Source organism: Nipponia nippon, unplaced genomic scaffold, assembly GCF_047370975.1.
Source record: "Nipponia nippon isolate SJK-2023a ecotype South Korea unplaced genomic scaffold, ASM4737097v1 scaffold_4, whole genome shotgun sequence".
Taxonomy (NCBI): domain Eukaryota; kingdom Metazoa; phylum Chordata; class Aves; order Pelecaniformes; family Threskiornithidae; genus Nipponia; species Nipponia nippon.
In genome coordinates this window covers 4736767-4753627 of record NW_028262358.1, presented here as the reverse complement: position 1 = coordinate 4753627, position 16861 = coordinate 4736767, and the positions used below count along the sequence as shown (strand labels likewise).

Here is a 16861-nt window from a genome sequence, read left to right as displayed (position 1 = left end):
AGAAACAAAGCAGAGCAAAATAAGAGATTTGTGAATAGCAATTTATACAGTCTCGAAGATCAGCTCTAGAGGAGGACAAAAAAGATACTCCAACTGAAAATAAAGATTGTTCCGGCTTAACTATGAGTTAGTCCAAAGCAACAGGACATCATCTAAAACGAGATTTTGAGAGGATACGTCTAACTACCCTTTACAACACTGCAACTCATAACCACTGCAACACCTAACTAGAAAGCCACAAAGCTCAGCAGATCTGCCAGTAACAGGATTTGAGTTCCCCAAGGGTCAGTGACCAGGGGACACTCCAACCTGACACTACCCAGAAGCACAACCTCATACCAACCTCAGTTATCACAACTCATTTCTCCAACCAATTCTCACTCCAGCCTCTCCTGACTTTTCACAGGTCTTCACTGCCTTCAAGCCAAGGCAACGTGTCAGAGCCTCCCATTCTTTAAAAGTGCCCTTCCTGGGAGCCAAACATATTTAAGTACCACTCCCACATCCCCCACTTGCTCCAACTTAAAGTAACCCTCAACAGCCCAGTCTCATCTGGGCTGATGAACCGTCCTGAAGCACAGATTCTCCAGCCAGGGGTTGTGCCTCTCTCTTGCCGGATCACACTCCACCCTTTCACAAGTAGGATCAAAGAGGTTTAGCAGCAAAAACATGGGATTTTTATTTATCAACACCTATGGTAAGTATCAGTGCTTCAGGTGCAGAAGTGCTTTTTTCCCCCCCCCCGACTACCACTTTATAGTTTCACCAGAGTTTATTTTAGTAATGACCAACTTAACTCTGTTCACTTTTTTTCTCTATTTGAATCAGTGCTTCTCTTATTTCACTTTTTCCTGACACTTGTGCTAAGCTACAACCACTCTTCCTTGGATATATTTTATATCTATACATTCTGAAATAATTTTCAAGTTACGAAAACTAATGGCTTTATTCTGCTGTACTTCAAAAATTCCAGCTTGGACGAAAAAGTCCTCCCCTGTATTCCCACCCAGAACTCATGTGTCTTGTAAATAGCTGCTGCAGCCCAAGAACAGGTAGAATGACAATTATTCAAAGGGGCAACTTTCATTTAAGTCACAGTATTTTCAAAGTAAGTATTCAAGTATAAAACCTTTCTTTAAAAGCACTGCCTTACTGCTAGTTCTGAAAACCGATGTATACTTCTAGAAAAACTGAATCACCACATTATCCCCTCTAGATTTTTTATTGTAGCTGCACCCACTGATTTAGAAAGTAAACCCTAAAAAGCAAGCAATATTTTAATCAATAGGGTAAAGTTATCTTGAAGCCCATTTTCTGGCTTCTACATAATCCAAGTATAACTGCAGAAAAAAATTAATGTCATCCCCATTCCCCAACCTCAAAACCCAGAGCTGTCATTCTTGTAAACACAACTAATAACCAGTTTGGACATTTCCTGTATTTTCATTACTGTAGATCGACACAAGAAGCAGAGCTGGAGCTCCCAGTGCTGCTTGGGACTGAGGCAGTGAGGAGAGCAACCAGGGAGCCAAATGGAAACTTTCCCACCCACGCATAAAGCCATGTTAAAAAGTCGCCCAGCCCTGCTCTGCTCTGCCCTGCTCTGCTCTGCCTGGTTGTTCTGCCTCGTCTTCCTGTTTGCACCCAACATCCTGTTTGTACCTCCAACTCCAAAGACATAAACCTTTGGCAGCGTGACTGGGATACCCAAACATCTCTGAAACAATTTTAAAAGCTAACAAAAGCCAACCCATTAAAAAAAAAAAAAAATCTACTTACTGTTTCACAGTTCAACAGTTGTCCTCTTTCTCTGTGAGAGGAAGATCACTTGGGGGAAGCGCAGAGAGCATTTAAATATGTTTTTTGACAAGCTTGTGTAATCTTTTTATGGCTTTTCTTCCTAAGAAGAAATTAGCTGCATTCCTCAGAACCTTCTCCATTCACTTGTCAATGTTTTTCTTCTTTCGACAGAACCAAGTTCAAGCAAAGGAAGTCCAAAATAGGCAATGGTGCCTGTGGGTGCATCCCCTGGGTGTCATGGCAGAAGTGCATGCTGCTCCATCTCTAACTCAGCATATGAAAATCAGTCACTGAGTCTCATGGAGTCTCCCAGCAGAAACACTCTGGGAAAAGGAGCTGATCCCTGAAAAGGCCTCCATACAGGAAAAAAAAGCAGCTCTTTTAAGGGCCAGAACCCATGCGGGCAAAGGCCTTGCTGGCTGTGAGGGAACAGAGAGGGAGCAGCTTGTCTTTGGTACAACAAATGCCATTTAGAGAAGCAGTCACCGAGAGCCCTGTCCTTGGCGGCAGAAGCAGGCGGGTGGGAAAGCCCAGAGCAGCAGGATGAGGCGCTTCAGCCTGATCCCCCTTGGTGACAGAAGGGAGCCTGCTTTTGAGATCTGTCCCAGGCCAGAGGCGTGAGAGGCATTTAACGGGCCAGCTGGGAGACGATGCAGCCCAAAGCGAGGAGCTCACATCATACCACTGCCTTTACCAGCCTCTTCGTGAAAGGATGCAAAATCAAACCACCATGCTCACTCGGCAAGCGCTGCACTGGCACAGACGTACTCCTCCGCAGTGGTCTCCAGAAAAACTCATTCACGTGGTGTTAGAAATGAGGATGCCTCTGAGGGTTCAGGATCTTGCTTATCAAGAAGCATCAGATTCGCACTCTACCTGTGAAATACAGAGATATTTATCACAGGTGCGAACACATTTCGTGTTTGCGGAAACAGATACTCAGAACATGTTTAAACTCCTGGTGCTTTTTCTTTTTATCAGCTGTCCAAAGCATGCAGCGTTTGTTCTGAAGCAGGGCAATATATTACAACAGTAATCCCAAAAAGTTATCAAGCAGGACAACAAATCACAATATTCTTTTGAAATACATTCAGGAAACAATCCCTTACAGCAAGGCCGGTGTTCTGCTGTCATCTAGAGGGAGAGGGTGGAATCATCTCCCCAGGTACTAACCCACATGGAAATACTCATTCTTTCACCAAAGAACTTCAGCCTGCACCCTACAGACCACGCTCACTAACTTACTCTACCCATCTGCCTGCCTGCATGCATCTGGGTATCCTTACCTATTACTATTTGAACGGAAAGAAAGCAGACGCGCTAAGAATTAACAGTAGCAACAGTCCCAGTCCCCCAGACTGTTATTCAGTACCTTAGCTGTCCCTGTCTCTAATACTTTTTGTAGCCTTATGACCAGGAGGTTCTCTGCCAACTTGACACTGGGAAGGAAAAATGTAAATGAAACTGCCCATTTCTTAAGAGCAAGGAGGGGGTTACTGCCTGAGAAAACCCAAACTGGTAAATCAGTCTACAAGTGCAATACGATTTTTTTAAATATTGAAGATTTTGGAAACAGGGATCAGATCACATTCATTGCACTTACAGAAAAAAAAGGCAAGAATTGGTTGGTTTTTTGATTCAGGACAGATAAAGATCAGTAACAGTTAAGTATGTGTATGTAATGTGGTATCTTGAATTTCATCTTGCATATAATATTACTGTGGAACATTACAATAATTGGATTGTAGATAAGCAACTCTAATCTGCTTAAAAAAACCACTGATGATTCAACTGATGCTTATGGATTTTGTAGGTCCAGAGCACAGTGGCAACTTGTACAGCCCTGGGCAGGCAGTCGGGCCGTGCACAGAGCCGTTCCTCAGTACCTAAGCAGTATGTCCAGCCAGATGCCATGCCGCTGCAGCATCTGGTTACTCGGTACACGAGCAGACCAGTGCTCTGGGCCCCCTGATACATATAATTGATCTGCCCCTATGCAAAATGTAGGTTTTTGCATGCCCCAGCCACAGCACTTCTGAAGAGCCAGGGGCTGCCAAGAAAGCATGAAATAAATCATCTTCATTTTCACTGCTAGGATTGACCAACCCATAACTTCAAGCTGACATTTCCCATGCAACAACACGTTTTTAAGAGTACTTTGACAATGTAGCTACCTTTAAAGTACAGTCTTCAAAATAAAGGTCTGAATTCGTAGGAATCCCTTATAGCAAATTCTTCACAGGATTAGCAATGCACCCTAGTGTCTTAGCAGAACAGAATCACCATAAATAGAGTATTTTTCTGGTACCAACGCTTTCAGCGCAGCATTGTATTTTGTGCTGCTACCTAAACCTCACACTTCGGTGCTGGATGACATTACCTACTAGTACATACAAGAAGATAATACTTGTTCGGCACTTTGTGTAGTCCCTGATATACTACCACAGCATATATCCTCATTTTTTGCAGCATCCTTTAATGGGTGAGCAGCCTTTTCAACTGCTTACCATGACTCTCAGATTATATTTTTTTTTTAAAGGAACATAAGGGAGAAAGAAACTCGGAAAATACTAGCATGAAGTGGAGGGAGCGTGAGAAAAGGGGCAAAAAGTCTTCACAATACGTACTCCATTGGATACATCCAGAGCAGGAGAGAACCAAAGGAAATCAAAAGAAATCAAGTAAAAGAATCCCAAGAAAAATCCATAAAAAGCTGGATCCCTCGTTCACTGTCTCCTCCAGAAGGTGAAAGCAGCGATGCAGCTATCCCCGCCATGCAGGCGGGCACGGGGTTGGCAGCTCCTGCGGGGCTCTAACCAGGGCACAGCGCTGACACCAAGAGCGATAAATTCTGGGATGAAACTCCAGATAGAAGAGAAGAAAAATCACACACTCAGCACTAAGTAGAGACTTTCTTCTTCTTTGAAAAATGAGAATCTACTTGCTGTGCAAAACATTTTGTGCTGGGCAGGCATGAGTATTGCATTTATTAAATGTTTAGAAGCTACTTGCTCTCATCAGAGCATGATGAAGTAATGGTACTTAATAACTTATCTAAGGCCATTAGGTGAAATGATGTCACCCTCTCTTTGGCAATCATTTGTTATGCTGTCATCGCTACTGCCTTCAGTATACTCAGCAAGTTATCTCCAAGAAAAAAGAAAAAAAGACCCTACATGAGACTAGCGTTCATATCCAACCCGACATAGGTGCAGTAAGTAGGAAAGATACACGCCCCAGGCATTCTTCACCTTGTAAAAGGGACAGAGATGCCACTATTCCCAGAAGCCTCGTTTTGTCCCTGATTAGGTGTCCACCGATGATATTTACTCTGTGAAGGTTGTTCATGTTGTTCATATTGCAGTAGAACTAGAAAGGTCCGCTCTGTATTAGGACTCCATTTGACAAGATGCTGCACAAACAGCTAGTAAAAAAGTTTATCCTCTAACTGCACCAGATTAGAAATAGTTGGGGAGAAAAAAAAAAAAAATCGAGAGACAGAGAGGTGACGTGATCTGCCCAAAATCATAAGCACCTTATACAACAGTGACTCAAAAAAGTTTCACGTTGATAGCGGTTCATTGCCTCTGCCTGAGTGAAATAAAACTCTGCAAGCCACAGAAACATTGTGCCACCGATGAGCATCCCAGAAGGACTGAGCTCTGTCCTCACGTGCTGGTTTTGGCACTCTATCCCAGCCAAAACCAGCACCCCTCAGTGTGCCTTTAACTAAAAATCTCTCTTCTCTGTGCAGCTGCCTATTTACAAAAAGCCAGAAAATGCAGAGTTTCTACCACATTTAGTCAAAATTGGCTATAGGTCCAAGTCCTATTTGAAGGACAGAGTACTAAGCACACAAATCTCATTTTTTCAAGAAACTAAGCTAAAAAAAAATATTACAGCCCTAGGATAGCGTGCGGGTGTTTTCTGTATGATTTGCTATCATCTCACTGCTCCTTGGAAATGCTGGAAAAGGTCAGAGCAGCCAGAAATGATGATAAGAGGGTAAGAAAAACAATATAATGTGCAGGCAACTCCGAGCCTAAACTCAGCTCTAAAACAAGTCTGGAAGGCTTCTGCGAGTGCTGGCTCTAAAGAGGACCTAACAATGTATTTGGTCCTTTGGGTCTGCTGTCTGAAACCTCAGCCTTCACCCTGACATGAAGCTGAACTTCAACAGCAAGTCTGATTAAGCCCTCTCAAATAACTCTCCCACAAGCAACACCAAATTACAAATACCTGAGGAATATCTCTCCACAACCCCTCTGCCTGGATCAACATTAACAACCGACACATAGGTCAATGGGACGTTGCAGGTGGAAGTCTAACCATAAGGCTGCCCCTAAATACGCAAGAAGAAAAAAAAAATCTCTATTTCTCATAGAATAAAGCAAAAAAATGAGTAATAGCCAAAGCCCTAAACAAAACTCAACAGCTTGATAGCCCTACATATCTGCTCATCTAAACTACGGCTAGCAGACACAAAACAAGTAATAAAACACAATGCACGCTCTGGGTCAGTCTCCACCCAGTGACACCTTAAAACCTGCAACGACCTAAGATCAAACCAAACCCTACCCACGGAGTTTCTATTGGACGCAGAACGAGGCAGCAGTGGATGACAACCTTTGCATTAGCCAGACAACTCCTATCACATCCAGCGCAAACCTGATCGCACAGACTAACGCTTACAAAACCCTTCATCCTAACTCTGCCCTAAAGCCCAGCTCTAGAGAAGCAACCCTGCCAGACCAAAATTATTCCTAAGAAGGTAGCCGCTAACCACAGCAGCCCTAAACTTAGCTCAGCAGCTTGTTACATACCAAGTAAAAATCCAGGCTCTCCACCCAGCAATGGAACAAACTCCAACCCCAAATTATTCTTAACGCTTAAGAGCCTTAAAAGAGGCTGCTTTTGCCAAACGCAAAATCAGGAACCTCCTGTGATACCACAACAAACTCTAAATGATCCCTAACCTGAGGTGACAAGGAAGTGGCCAGCTACAGCAACCTAAACATACCTCGATAGCTCTTTTAAAAGCTCAGCTCTCTACTGATTCTAGCTTCAACATTGCATTAGTGTTAAATGTCCAGGATTTGGCATGGTTGCGATCGCTGCTTGATGTACTTTAAGATCACGGTCAGAGACCCCCATGATCTTGGTCATTTAGGATGTGTTTCTGATGATTTTGAAGGCAATATAAGTCTGGGTCAAGACTCTTACTAGTAGACCTTTCCCCTGTGTATGACCTAGATGTATGTCTACCTTTATACTTAGAACTGTTTTCTTCTCTGCCTGTTAAAAATTGAATATAGATAGGCAAAGACCATTCACTTCCAAAACCTTCTTTCTATAAACAGTCTCCAACAGACACAGAGCAGTTATCTGTTTCAATGATGCATAAATCCAGCAAAAAAAATTCAAAAGCAACTGATAAAAATGGTTGAGAGACGATGTAATCCTGTGAATATGAAGTCTTTTTTCCTGTTGTTTTTTTTTTTCTTCTGACAAGAGAACTGTCCAAATGCTTGATTTTTACGTATCACCATACAAGGCTGCTGCTGGCACTAGAAAATTGCTCACCTTGAGGACACATCTCACTTGCAACAAGCTCCTGATGTAGATGCAGATGCTTGGAAACAGAAAACAAGCTCAAGAGCTCACATCCTTTGCCTGTTTCTTACAACGCAGTGTCTTACATCAGCAGCACCTTACTAGCGCAGGGACACACTTCTTGTACAACTGTCTCCACACAGGAGCACTTCACCGGCACTGCCATATTGTAAATCCTGACTTTTCACATCCAGTCAGGAAGAGGTATGCCATAAAAATTATATGGTTTAGATATTACTTGGGCGTTTTCCTTTCAGTCAGAGCTCTTTCGAGTTGCTGTGTCTTATTTTGTGTCTTGCTTTGAACACAGTACAGAATTAATTCGCCTTGTGGATTCAAGCACGTGCTTTGCATCTAAATCGTATTGTTTGTATTCTGTTCACGGTGAAGAAAATAATTTAAATAGCTATTCAGAAATCCCCAAAAAGACAAGCGTACAGAAGCTTCTTGTATCAATACAGTAGTTAAGGAAAGATCAACCTAAGAGGTATAAGCTACCTTTCAACTCCAGCATTACTTTTATCGATGAAGCCTGCCTTTTTACAATGGTGATACAAACTGAAATAAGAGTCGCTCAGACACCTGGGAAGGTCAGGGTGTTACCAGAAACTATACATTTTTTCTGTTCTTTTCATGTAATTCAAGTCTGTTTAACTTCACTTGCAATAAAGCTGCTGCTTAAAATCCTTTTTGGTAACAGGTTCTGCAAAACATAAGACACCAGGTACTCAAAACTTACTTAAAACAGCTGGGATGGCACAGCAGGAAAAAAAACTGTCAGATAGCCACACCAGGACAAATAAAGGCAAAAGACTAGGCCTGCCTAGCCCTGGCTCAGACCAGAAAGGAGGACAAGTTACAGCTACACTCCCATCCACCGCTAGTGGTTTGTGTACCACTAACATTAATTGCTTTGTAACCGTCACCTGTCAAATGTTTTTAACTTAGCTGCGCAGCTGAATTTCACACAGGTTGCGCGGCAACAGGTAAGACCAACCGAGCGATTTCATGGATTTTAATTCAAGGAAAGTTATCCCTCCTCGTAACCCCAGGCGTCCTCAGGAAACACCTTCCCTCAGAGAGCCCGCTTTGCCAGCGGGACCCTTCCACCAGCTGCTTCATAGGTGAGGAAACCCACGTACCCCTCCATTCCCCTGCTCTCCGGAGCCGGCGACGCTGTGCCCCGGCTCCCCCTGCGGGGCAGGTGGCGGGGATGCCGCCCGGGCTGCGGGGCCCCCGGCGGACGCCGGCCTCGGGGCCTCCCTCACAGCCAGCGGCCGCCGCGCCGCTCCCCGCCTCAACGCCTCACCCCGCTGCGCGGGAAACCTCCCGAGGCCCCCGCCCGGCTCAGTCTAGAAGCGCCGGCGGGGCCTTTTAGGCGTCCGCGCCGTTCGCCGGCAGGGCTGCCCTTCTCCCTCGCCAGCGCGCAGGCGCGCAGCGGGCAGCTCCCCGCCTAACGTCACTCCCGGCGCCGTCAGGAAGGACCCGGGCGCATCTTGCTGGTGGCGGGCGGCGGCGGCGCCTTCTGGAAGGTTCGCGGCGGGGCGGCCATTACCGCGGGGCCATCCCTCTCCATCGGCGGCGGGGCGGCCGTTACCGCGGGGCCATCCCTCTCCATCGGCGGCGGGGCGGCCCGGACCGCAGGGCCCATCCCTCGCCATCGGCGACTGGGCGACGATGCCGGAGAACACAGGGGTCAAAGCCCATGGCGGGGCCGGGAACCGGGCCAAGGGCACCTACCAGGACCGGGACAAGCCCTCCCAGATCCGCTTCAGCAACATAGCCGCCGGGAAAGGTGAGGTGAGGGGCGGCAGCCGCCTTTGTGCTGAGGGGAGGCGGCAGGCAGCTCCCGGGGCCGGGGCCTGCCGGGGGGGGCTGTGCTGGGGGTTTGACACAGGCCTTGGTCGGGTGACTCGGCGTGTACTGTTCCTGTGGTACTACTCAGTTTTAAAATGGCTGTAATCAAGCGATCGGGTGGTAATTGTTTTAAAAAAGAGCTGTGGAATCAGTCCTGATATTGCAGCGGTTTATGTCATTGTACTATTAAGCATGATTTAGTGCTGGCAAAATAACCGGGAACTGCTTAATACTGGGAGACACTGTCTTTGCAGAAGAAATGGTTGGACTTGATGATCTTAAAGGTCTTTCCCAACCTAAACGATTCGATGATTCTGTAAGGTTTAGAATGACGGAGTGAGAGCTTGGGGTTCTTTAGATCAACTTGCAAACATATTTTTTTCTGGTCCTAGCTGTTGCCGATGCAATTAGAACAAGCCTCGGACCAAAGGGAATGGATAAAATGGTAAGCCTTGTACCCACATTTTTAAAACGTTAAGCTGACTGAAATACTGTAAAGTCAACGTGTTTTATATAGGATGCCATCTTGTGCCTTGAAATTCTTTTCCAAATTTCATTTATTTAAGGGAACGTGTAAACCAATGCATATCTCGGTTTGAGAAATGATGTTGTTGCGAAAAATATTTTACATTGAGTATCAAATTAAATTAAAGATTTGTAGTTACTGATCAGGACTATGCTCCTCCGCTTCCTTCTCAGATTCAGGATGCTAAAGGAGATGTGACAATCACTAACGACGGTGCTACTATTCTGAAACAAATGCAGGTTCTGCACCCTGCAGCCAAAATGGTAAGTGTTTTTTTCCGTTGCTCAGACAATGATATGTGTAAGGGCTTAATTTCAGGGGGAAAAAAAACGTAGTAACATTTCCTGTGGATTTGAGAAGCGCTACCCACTGGTGGTAGAGCAAGAAATTTTGGGCAGTGTGCTCCAGGAATATTTATTTTGATTGTAAGGTGTGCTGAAGAGTTCCAAGTCCTTATTTCTTATCCGGTATTCCTTATGCGTAATCCCTCTGGACATGTTTTAAGACGTAAAAGAATCTAGCCCAAACTTTCTTCTCTTATCTAAGAGAAAAAAAGTCAGTGATGTCCTAAACTGCTAGGACAGAAGAGAATGAAAGAAGAGAATTAATTACATTGTGGTCGGGTGGTCCGAGGATGCAGTAGCCTGGTCTTTCGAGAAGTTAAATGTAGACCTCTCAGACTTGATTGTGGCTGGAGATGGAAATGAGCTTCCCGTGACCCTGCCACAGGAGAGGAAAAGGTAGACCTGTTAGATAGGTGCGATCAGTTTTAAGCTTGGGAGAAAAGCTGCTTTGCTTCTGTGAGGGATCTGTTTCACAGCAGTTGTACTTCGCCAAATAGGTGCACAGGCATGGGAAGCAAGGTGCCAAAGGTACCAACTTCAGATCAGGAAAGGCGTGATTAGTCCTGATGCTAAGGTTGATTTCAGTAGTGCTGCATTCTTGAATATCTTATCTTTTTTTTTTTTTTTTAATTGTTGGTGTTTGCAATTAAGTAGCATTATATATAAACTTTTGCCATAATCTGTCATTTAGTTGGTAGAGCTGTCAAAAGCACAAGATATTGAAGCTGGTGACGGCACTACATCTGTTGTTGTTATTGCTGGAGCTCTTTTGGATGCCTGTTCCAGACTTCTTCAGAAAGGTAAATATGTGTATTTAATATAAAAGCATGACTGGACACAGTTAAGTCCTCTATCCGCTTGCACGTGTGTAGTGAAGCTTAAAGTAACTGTTTCCAGTTTAAACATGAAAGGTGACGTGAGTCTTCACGTTCAGGTTTCACTCGTGTCCCACTTTCAATTAAAAATGGAAAACTAAAAATTACCTTTTTGCTTTGAGTGGAATGCATTACTGTTGGTAGAGGAAATAGCGCCTAGACGATGTGATGAATGCTGCCTTGTAAAAACTCACCTTGATTATACTTTTATTTCTCTCGTGGACAGAGAGATAGTGTAAGAAGGTATAAATGAAATTTGGAAGCAGTGGTTCTACAGGTTTTTTTATACTCAGCAAATTTATCACCTCCCATCAGTTAGAATATAGGGACCTCGAGAAAGTCTGGTCAGGAAAAGACGTGAATTATGGGAGGCAGTGGTTAATGTAGGTTCTGTTCCATTAGCTCGGGACGTTCTCTGGTAGTCTGCTTCCGTGCAGTTCCGGAGCTTTTTTTAGCTGTCCAGCCAGGTAGCACGTGCGCTCCTGTGTGCGCTGGAAGTAGAGCAACGATGATGGGACCTGCAGAGTTCTTTTTTTGTCTCACATCTGGACTTTATAACAGTTTACCTACACTTGTCTCATCTCAGTAAACACCGTTTTGCTTGTTGTCCTCTTTCTGGTCCCTACCAAGGGTTTGCTTCCGTTTGCTTCCTCTCCCGGTACCGGTGGTGCTGCTGGAGCAGCAGCCCAGCATCTTCCACCATAAGCGGTGTTCAAAGATTCCCGTCTACGGTTCGCCCCTAAGCTGCCTGCTTTGAAAAGATAAAGGATATGTCGCACACTCCAGAGAAATCAAGGAACTTTATACACAACTGTGGGGAACCAGTCTTTGAAAATCTGAAATAAAATCGCTGTCAGGCTCCTCGCAGGTATTCCCTGAACAGCGGCAGCTTTAAGAATGCTAAGGATAAACGAAACTTTGGGAAAGTATGTTTCTGGGATGTCAGGCATTGCAGGGAAATGCGCTGTGCTTGTCTGAGGACAAATTATTAGGAACATTATAGCTTTCTTCCTCAGCTTTAGCAGTGGAAAGTAATAAGGGAGGTCACATACTCCTGAACAACACGTTTTTGTTCTGACATGAGAGTCTCTCTAATCTTAAAATGGAAAGAGAGGGTTGAGGGGGAAAAAAAAACCAACCCAAAACCCCATTGGTTGGAAGGCATGCCTGTCTAACAGCTGTTTGATGCTGTCCCCAGGAATTCACCCCACCATCATTTCAGAGTCATTCCAGAAAGCTTTGGATAAAGGTATTGAAGTCTTGACCAACATGGCGCAGCCGGTTGAACTGAGTGACAGAGAAACCTTGCTGAATAGTGCGACTACTTCGCTCAATTCGAAGGTATGATGGCTGATACTTGAACTTAGTAATTCCGGACTAGCTGAGCCTTTGGCTTTTCCTAGTCCGTGCTACTGTTTGCTTATTAAGAACAGCCTGCAGATCGTAAATCTACCTGGTTTTCAGACATAGCTACCTTCTCTTAGACTGACTTTTCGGAAGGCCATGGTTGACTGAGATTAAATCAAAGCCCTCAAACTGAATTTCAGTCTGAAATATTTAGCGATCTTAGATGTTACGTGTAAAATAAACGAGCTTCAACTGAAAACAGCAGCAGAAAAAACAGGTGGGATACGGAGAGCTTTTGCCAACTTTTTGCGTAGGCAGCTCTTGTTCACGTGGCAGAAACTCCTCAAACAGCATCGAAATCTGGAGAAGTGTGCTGGCTTCCCTTCCAGCAGAGTAATCTGGGAAGCTCTCAGAAGTCCTTTGTTTTAAGGGTCTAAGAAAGAGAAATTCAAGTTTCCTCCGTAAGTCCCTAAGCATAGGTTTTCCCACCAGCAAAGCTGCTTTTTCCTCTAAATGGAGTAGCCATTAAGAAGATACCGTGTTAAGACTTCTGCCTGATGGACAGGGAGGGAAAACGGGCTTTGTTTCAAAATTCAGCAGTCAAACACTGAAATACAAAGACTCTTATTTTGAAATTACTGTTCATCGGTGTTAAATCTCTCGCTGTTTTTTTTCTTTCCTATTAAATCCCTTAGGTTGTGTGTCAGTACTCTAGTTTACTCTCTCCAATGAGTGTGGATGCAGTGATGAAGGTGATTGACCCAACTACAGCTAGTAGCGTGGACCTCAGAGATATTAAAATTGTTAAGAAGTTGGGGTAAGAAACAATTTGTAACTTGATGAATTTTGTCCCTGTGAAATCAGCTTCCCAAAGCGCCAGAGTCATGGAGTGTTTGTTTCCAGGGGCACAATTGATGACTGCGAACTGGTTGAAGGCCTAGTCCTGACTCAGAAGGTGGCAAATACCGGTGTGACCAGAGTGGAAAAAGCCAAAATTGGCCTCATTCAGTTCTGCTTGTCTGCTCCAAAGACAGACGTAAGTTAAACTGTGACTGGAGCGAAACCTTTTGCTGTAGTACTTGGGGGACGCAAATGTAACGATACACATTTTTGTAAGATGTTGTGATGTCAGCTCTATTCCACAGCTATAATGAAGGTGTGCTGGGTAGTGCATAGATACTCATAACTCCTAAAGAACTTAGAGTTGGTGTAAGAAAGAAAATAGTCCAAAAGTCCAGTATTTCTCATCATTTAAACAATCTCTGCTAAGACATTTCACTGTTTACGTTGATTTGCTTTGAATCACAGGCTCCTAAGTTAAAGAACGTGCTTGCTTTTAAAGTCAGCAGTTGTTCATAATACTTGCGTTTCTCTTTTTTCTCTTTTTTTTTTTCTTCTTTTAAATAGATGGACAACCAAATAGTTGTTTCTGATTACGCTCAAATGGACAGAGTGCTGCGTGAAGAGAGAGCCTATATTCTAAACTTAGTTAAGCAAATTAAGAAGGCTGGATGCAATGTGCTGCTGATTCAGAAGTCTATTCTGCGGTACGTTCATACCGATTTACCGGCTTACTGCGCGTGTTGGGGGGGAACAACTGGAATTGTTTGGAATACCTGGGAAGGGGAAGCCGAATACTGACGGTCACACTCGGCGGAGTGTCGGACTGGCTGGAGCAGTGACGGTACCTTTGGAAAGCGCGAGGCTTGCCCATATTTTGAGTTTCGTGACACCCCTGCTTTGTAGTCTAATTTCAGCGCTGCTGGTAAGCACGCAGTTGGGTAGTGTGAGCCGGTTACTAAAATAGCACGGTGGACTGACTACTTCCCTCTTGTTTTTAGGGATGCTCTTAGTGACCTAGCCCTCCATTTTCTGAACAAAATGAAGATCATGGTGGTTAAAGACATTGAAAGAGATGACATTGAGTTTATATGTAAGGTAAAGTGAGTTCTATAAATGGCTGTTCAATAAAGTCTGCCCCAAAATTAAGTACCCAGCCAGTGCCAGTTTATTATGACACTTTCACGAGTTTCATGCTCTGACTATAAAGTAGGAGCAGATGTTTCCCTAAAAGCCATTCCCGTTCTGTTGAGCAGTCCCATTTCTCGAAGGACTGGGGACAGATGTAAAAGCCGTAGTCCTCACTGCATTTTACTGTAACCTGCAGAAGAACGTTATGCCGTATACTTGCTGACTCTGCAGTTCAGGTTCTGGATTTTTTTTCTGGCTAAACTTAATTTTTTCTGGCTAAACTAATCCCCCCCCATTATTTTTTCAGACGATTGGAACGAAGCCTGTTGCTCACATTGACCAGTTTACTCCCGATATGCTGGGGTCTGCGGAGCTGGCAGAGGAGGTCAACTTGAACGGTTCTGGGAAACTAATAAAGGTGAGGGAGTGACAACGTGTTAATACCTACTTCACATCTGCCGGTTATTTTAATAACAACTGCTAATTTTAATGGTTTTTTTAATACTGAAGTTACTACGTTTAAGTACCTACTTCTAATCCCCGAGTAGCCACCGACTCGGGAAGTGTCGTCGTTTTGCTTAGCCAGACATCAGTGCTCTTACAGATCTTGCAAATACCAACTTAAGGCCCTTTTTTTTTTTTTTTTTGTCCAGAACCATTTTTGTTTTCAGTCTTAGCGTTTGGTTTTCTGTTTTAGATTACGGGCTGCACAAACCCTGGGAAAACTGTAACCATCGTGGTACGTGGATCCAACAAACTTGTTCTGGAAGAGGCCGAGCGTTCAATCCATGATGCCCTGTGTGTCATAAGATGCTTAGTTAAGAAGAGGTAACGTCTCCGTTTGGTTAGAGTAATTGATTGTATTAATAATACGGAAAGCTAATCATTTGTGCACTTACGTAAAATGAGGTTTGATTCTTAATTTCTTTCCTCAGAGCTTTAATCGCGGGAGGCGGAGCACCGGAGATAGAGCTGGCCCTGCGCTTGAATGAGTACGCTCGCACTTTGAGGGGCATGGACTCGTACTGCGTCCGTGCGTACGGGGACGCGCTGGAAGTCATACCCTCCACGCTGGCTGAAAACGCGGGTCTCAACCCCATTTCCACGGTAACAGAGCTGAGAAACAGGCACGCGCAAGGAGAGAAAACAGCGGGCATTAACGTCAGAAAGGTAACAAGGAAGCGTATAGGCGCAGCATCGCTTAAAAAATACTTGGGCTTTAGAAGGAATAAGGCTCAGTGTCAGGGCGAAACTAAGGAGAGGGCAAGTTTGCGTCTCATAAGGGTGTTCTCCCTAAAATTAGCGTCGAGGTAGATGATAGCTTGTTCTCTGAGGCATTAACGGCTTATCCCGAGTATGGGTAATAGCAGACACTTCAATGCCACGCCCACGGGACAAGGAACTTCCTGTGTCTCTTCAAAAACAGGGTTTCAGCGACAAAACCAGATCCATTTGGAGTGATCCATCAGTGTTACCTGCAGCAGAGGGTGCCCACGTGCTGCAAGTAGCAGAGTGGGCTAGCTCCTTGGACGTCGTCGCCATCTTTAAGCTGGCACAACCATGTTTATCTTTTCTCTTGGCTAATTTTGACTGGATACGTGAAGGGCTTGGGGGGAGAAGATGCCTACCCTCATATTCCCGTTGAGGACAGAGGAGTACGAGCCCTTTGATAACGCTAATTTAATCCCCTTCTCGGGATTCTACTGAAAGAAAACTTGCTAAACCTAACCGTAGTCTGACTTGCGCAAAGTAAAAGCTGCTTGTTCTCGCAGGGGGGCATTTCCAACATCTTGGAGGAGTTGGTTGTCCAGCCACTGCTGGTGTCTTTGAGCGCGCTGACTCTGGCAACAGAAACCGTGCGCAGCATTCTGAAGATCGATGATGTGGTAAGTAGTGTTTGCGTAGCGTTGTGTTTAAGCTTTTTTTTTTTTGCACAAGCGGCAGGGTAGTTAGCGTCATCTAACTTGCTCCGCTGCAAAATACAGCTATCGGGTAGTAGTCTGAGTTTACGCGCTACTTAGGCCATTTGGCCTTCTGATAACTGCGATTGGAACAAAATTAAATGCGTTATAAATACTGTATCTTAAAGTAAGGAGTTAAGAAAGCGACTAAAAAAACCCAGGCTCTTTGAGGAGAGGAGAAGTAACTGTTGTGTGTCCCGTGGACTTCTTAGGCCTGACTGTGTGAACTCTTCTTTGCAGGTGAACACTCGGTAAGCGGAGCAAAGCGAGCGGGGACCGTGCCCTAGTGCCCCTTCCCCGCGCGCTGGAACATGGCTTCCTCGCCACAAGCGCCCGTGTGAATTGTCTTAAAGTCCACATAAAGGCTTATGTACTTTTATCACGTTAATTTAAAAAAAAAAACAACAAAACAAAACACAAACTGTTTTCAAAAAGGAAATGCTGTTTATCAATAAACATGCAGTAGGCTACCGGAGTCTTTGCTTCATAATTTTGCTAGAAATAAGGTAAACCTTTTGGTACATTGGCTTCTCTGCGCTCTGAAAAGTTGAACAGCAAATAATGAGC

The 16861-nt window shown here is 44.5% G+C and overlaps 2 protein-coding genes across 3 annotated transcripts in view; one reads left to right on the top strand and one right to left on the bottom strand.

Annotated features, from left to right (window-relative positions):
* BMP2 (bone morphogenetic protein 2) overlaps nucleotides 1–2728 on the bottom strand; it is a 346349-nt gene extending 343621 nt beyond the window's left edge. Inside the window, exon 1 of the mRNA XM_087775975.1 lies at nucleotides 1780–2728. The gene's annotated coding sequence lies outside the window, so the exon portion shown is untranslated. The remainder of the gene's footprint in view (nucleotides 1–1779) is intronic.
* Nucleotides 2729–8855: 6127 nt separating this feature from the next.
* CCT4 (chaperonin containing TCP1 subunit 4) lies at nucleotides 8856–16764 on the top strand. Of its 2 annotated transcripts, XM_087774518.1 has the most exons (15): nucleotides 8856–9005; nucleotides 9048–9208; nucleotides 9663–9715; nucleotides 9970–10059; nucleotides 10832–10940; nucleotides 12214–12356; nucleotides 13058–13179; nucleotides 13266–13398; nucleotides 13770–13909; nucleotides 14204–14300; nucleotides 14641–14751; nucleotides 15031–15161; nucleotides 15269–15503; nucleotides 16106–16219; nucleotides 16535–16764. In XM_087774518.1, exons 2-15 carry the CDS (start codon nucleotides 9091–9093, stop codon nucleotides 16547–16549), a joined length of 1611 nt encoding a protein of 536 aa, XP_087630644.1. In that variant the 5' UTR covers nucleotides 8856–9005; nucleotides 9048–9090; the 3' UTR covers nucleotides 16550–16764. The 2 variants fall into 2 exon arrangements, with proteins under 2 accessions (XP_087630644.1, XP_009474430.1); XM_009476155.2 differs by having other exon boundaries at nucleotides 8879–9208.
* Nucleotides 16765–16861: the final 97 nt, after the last annotated feature.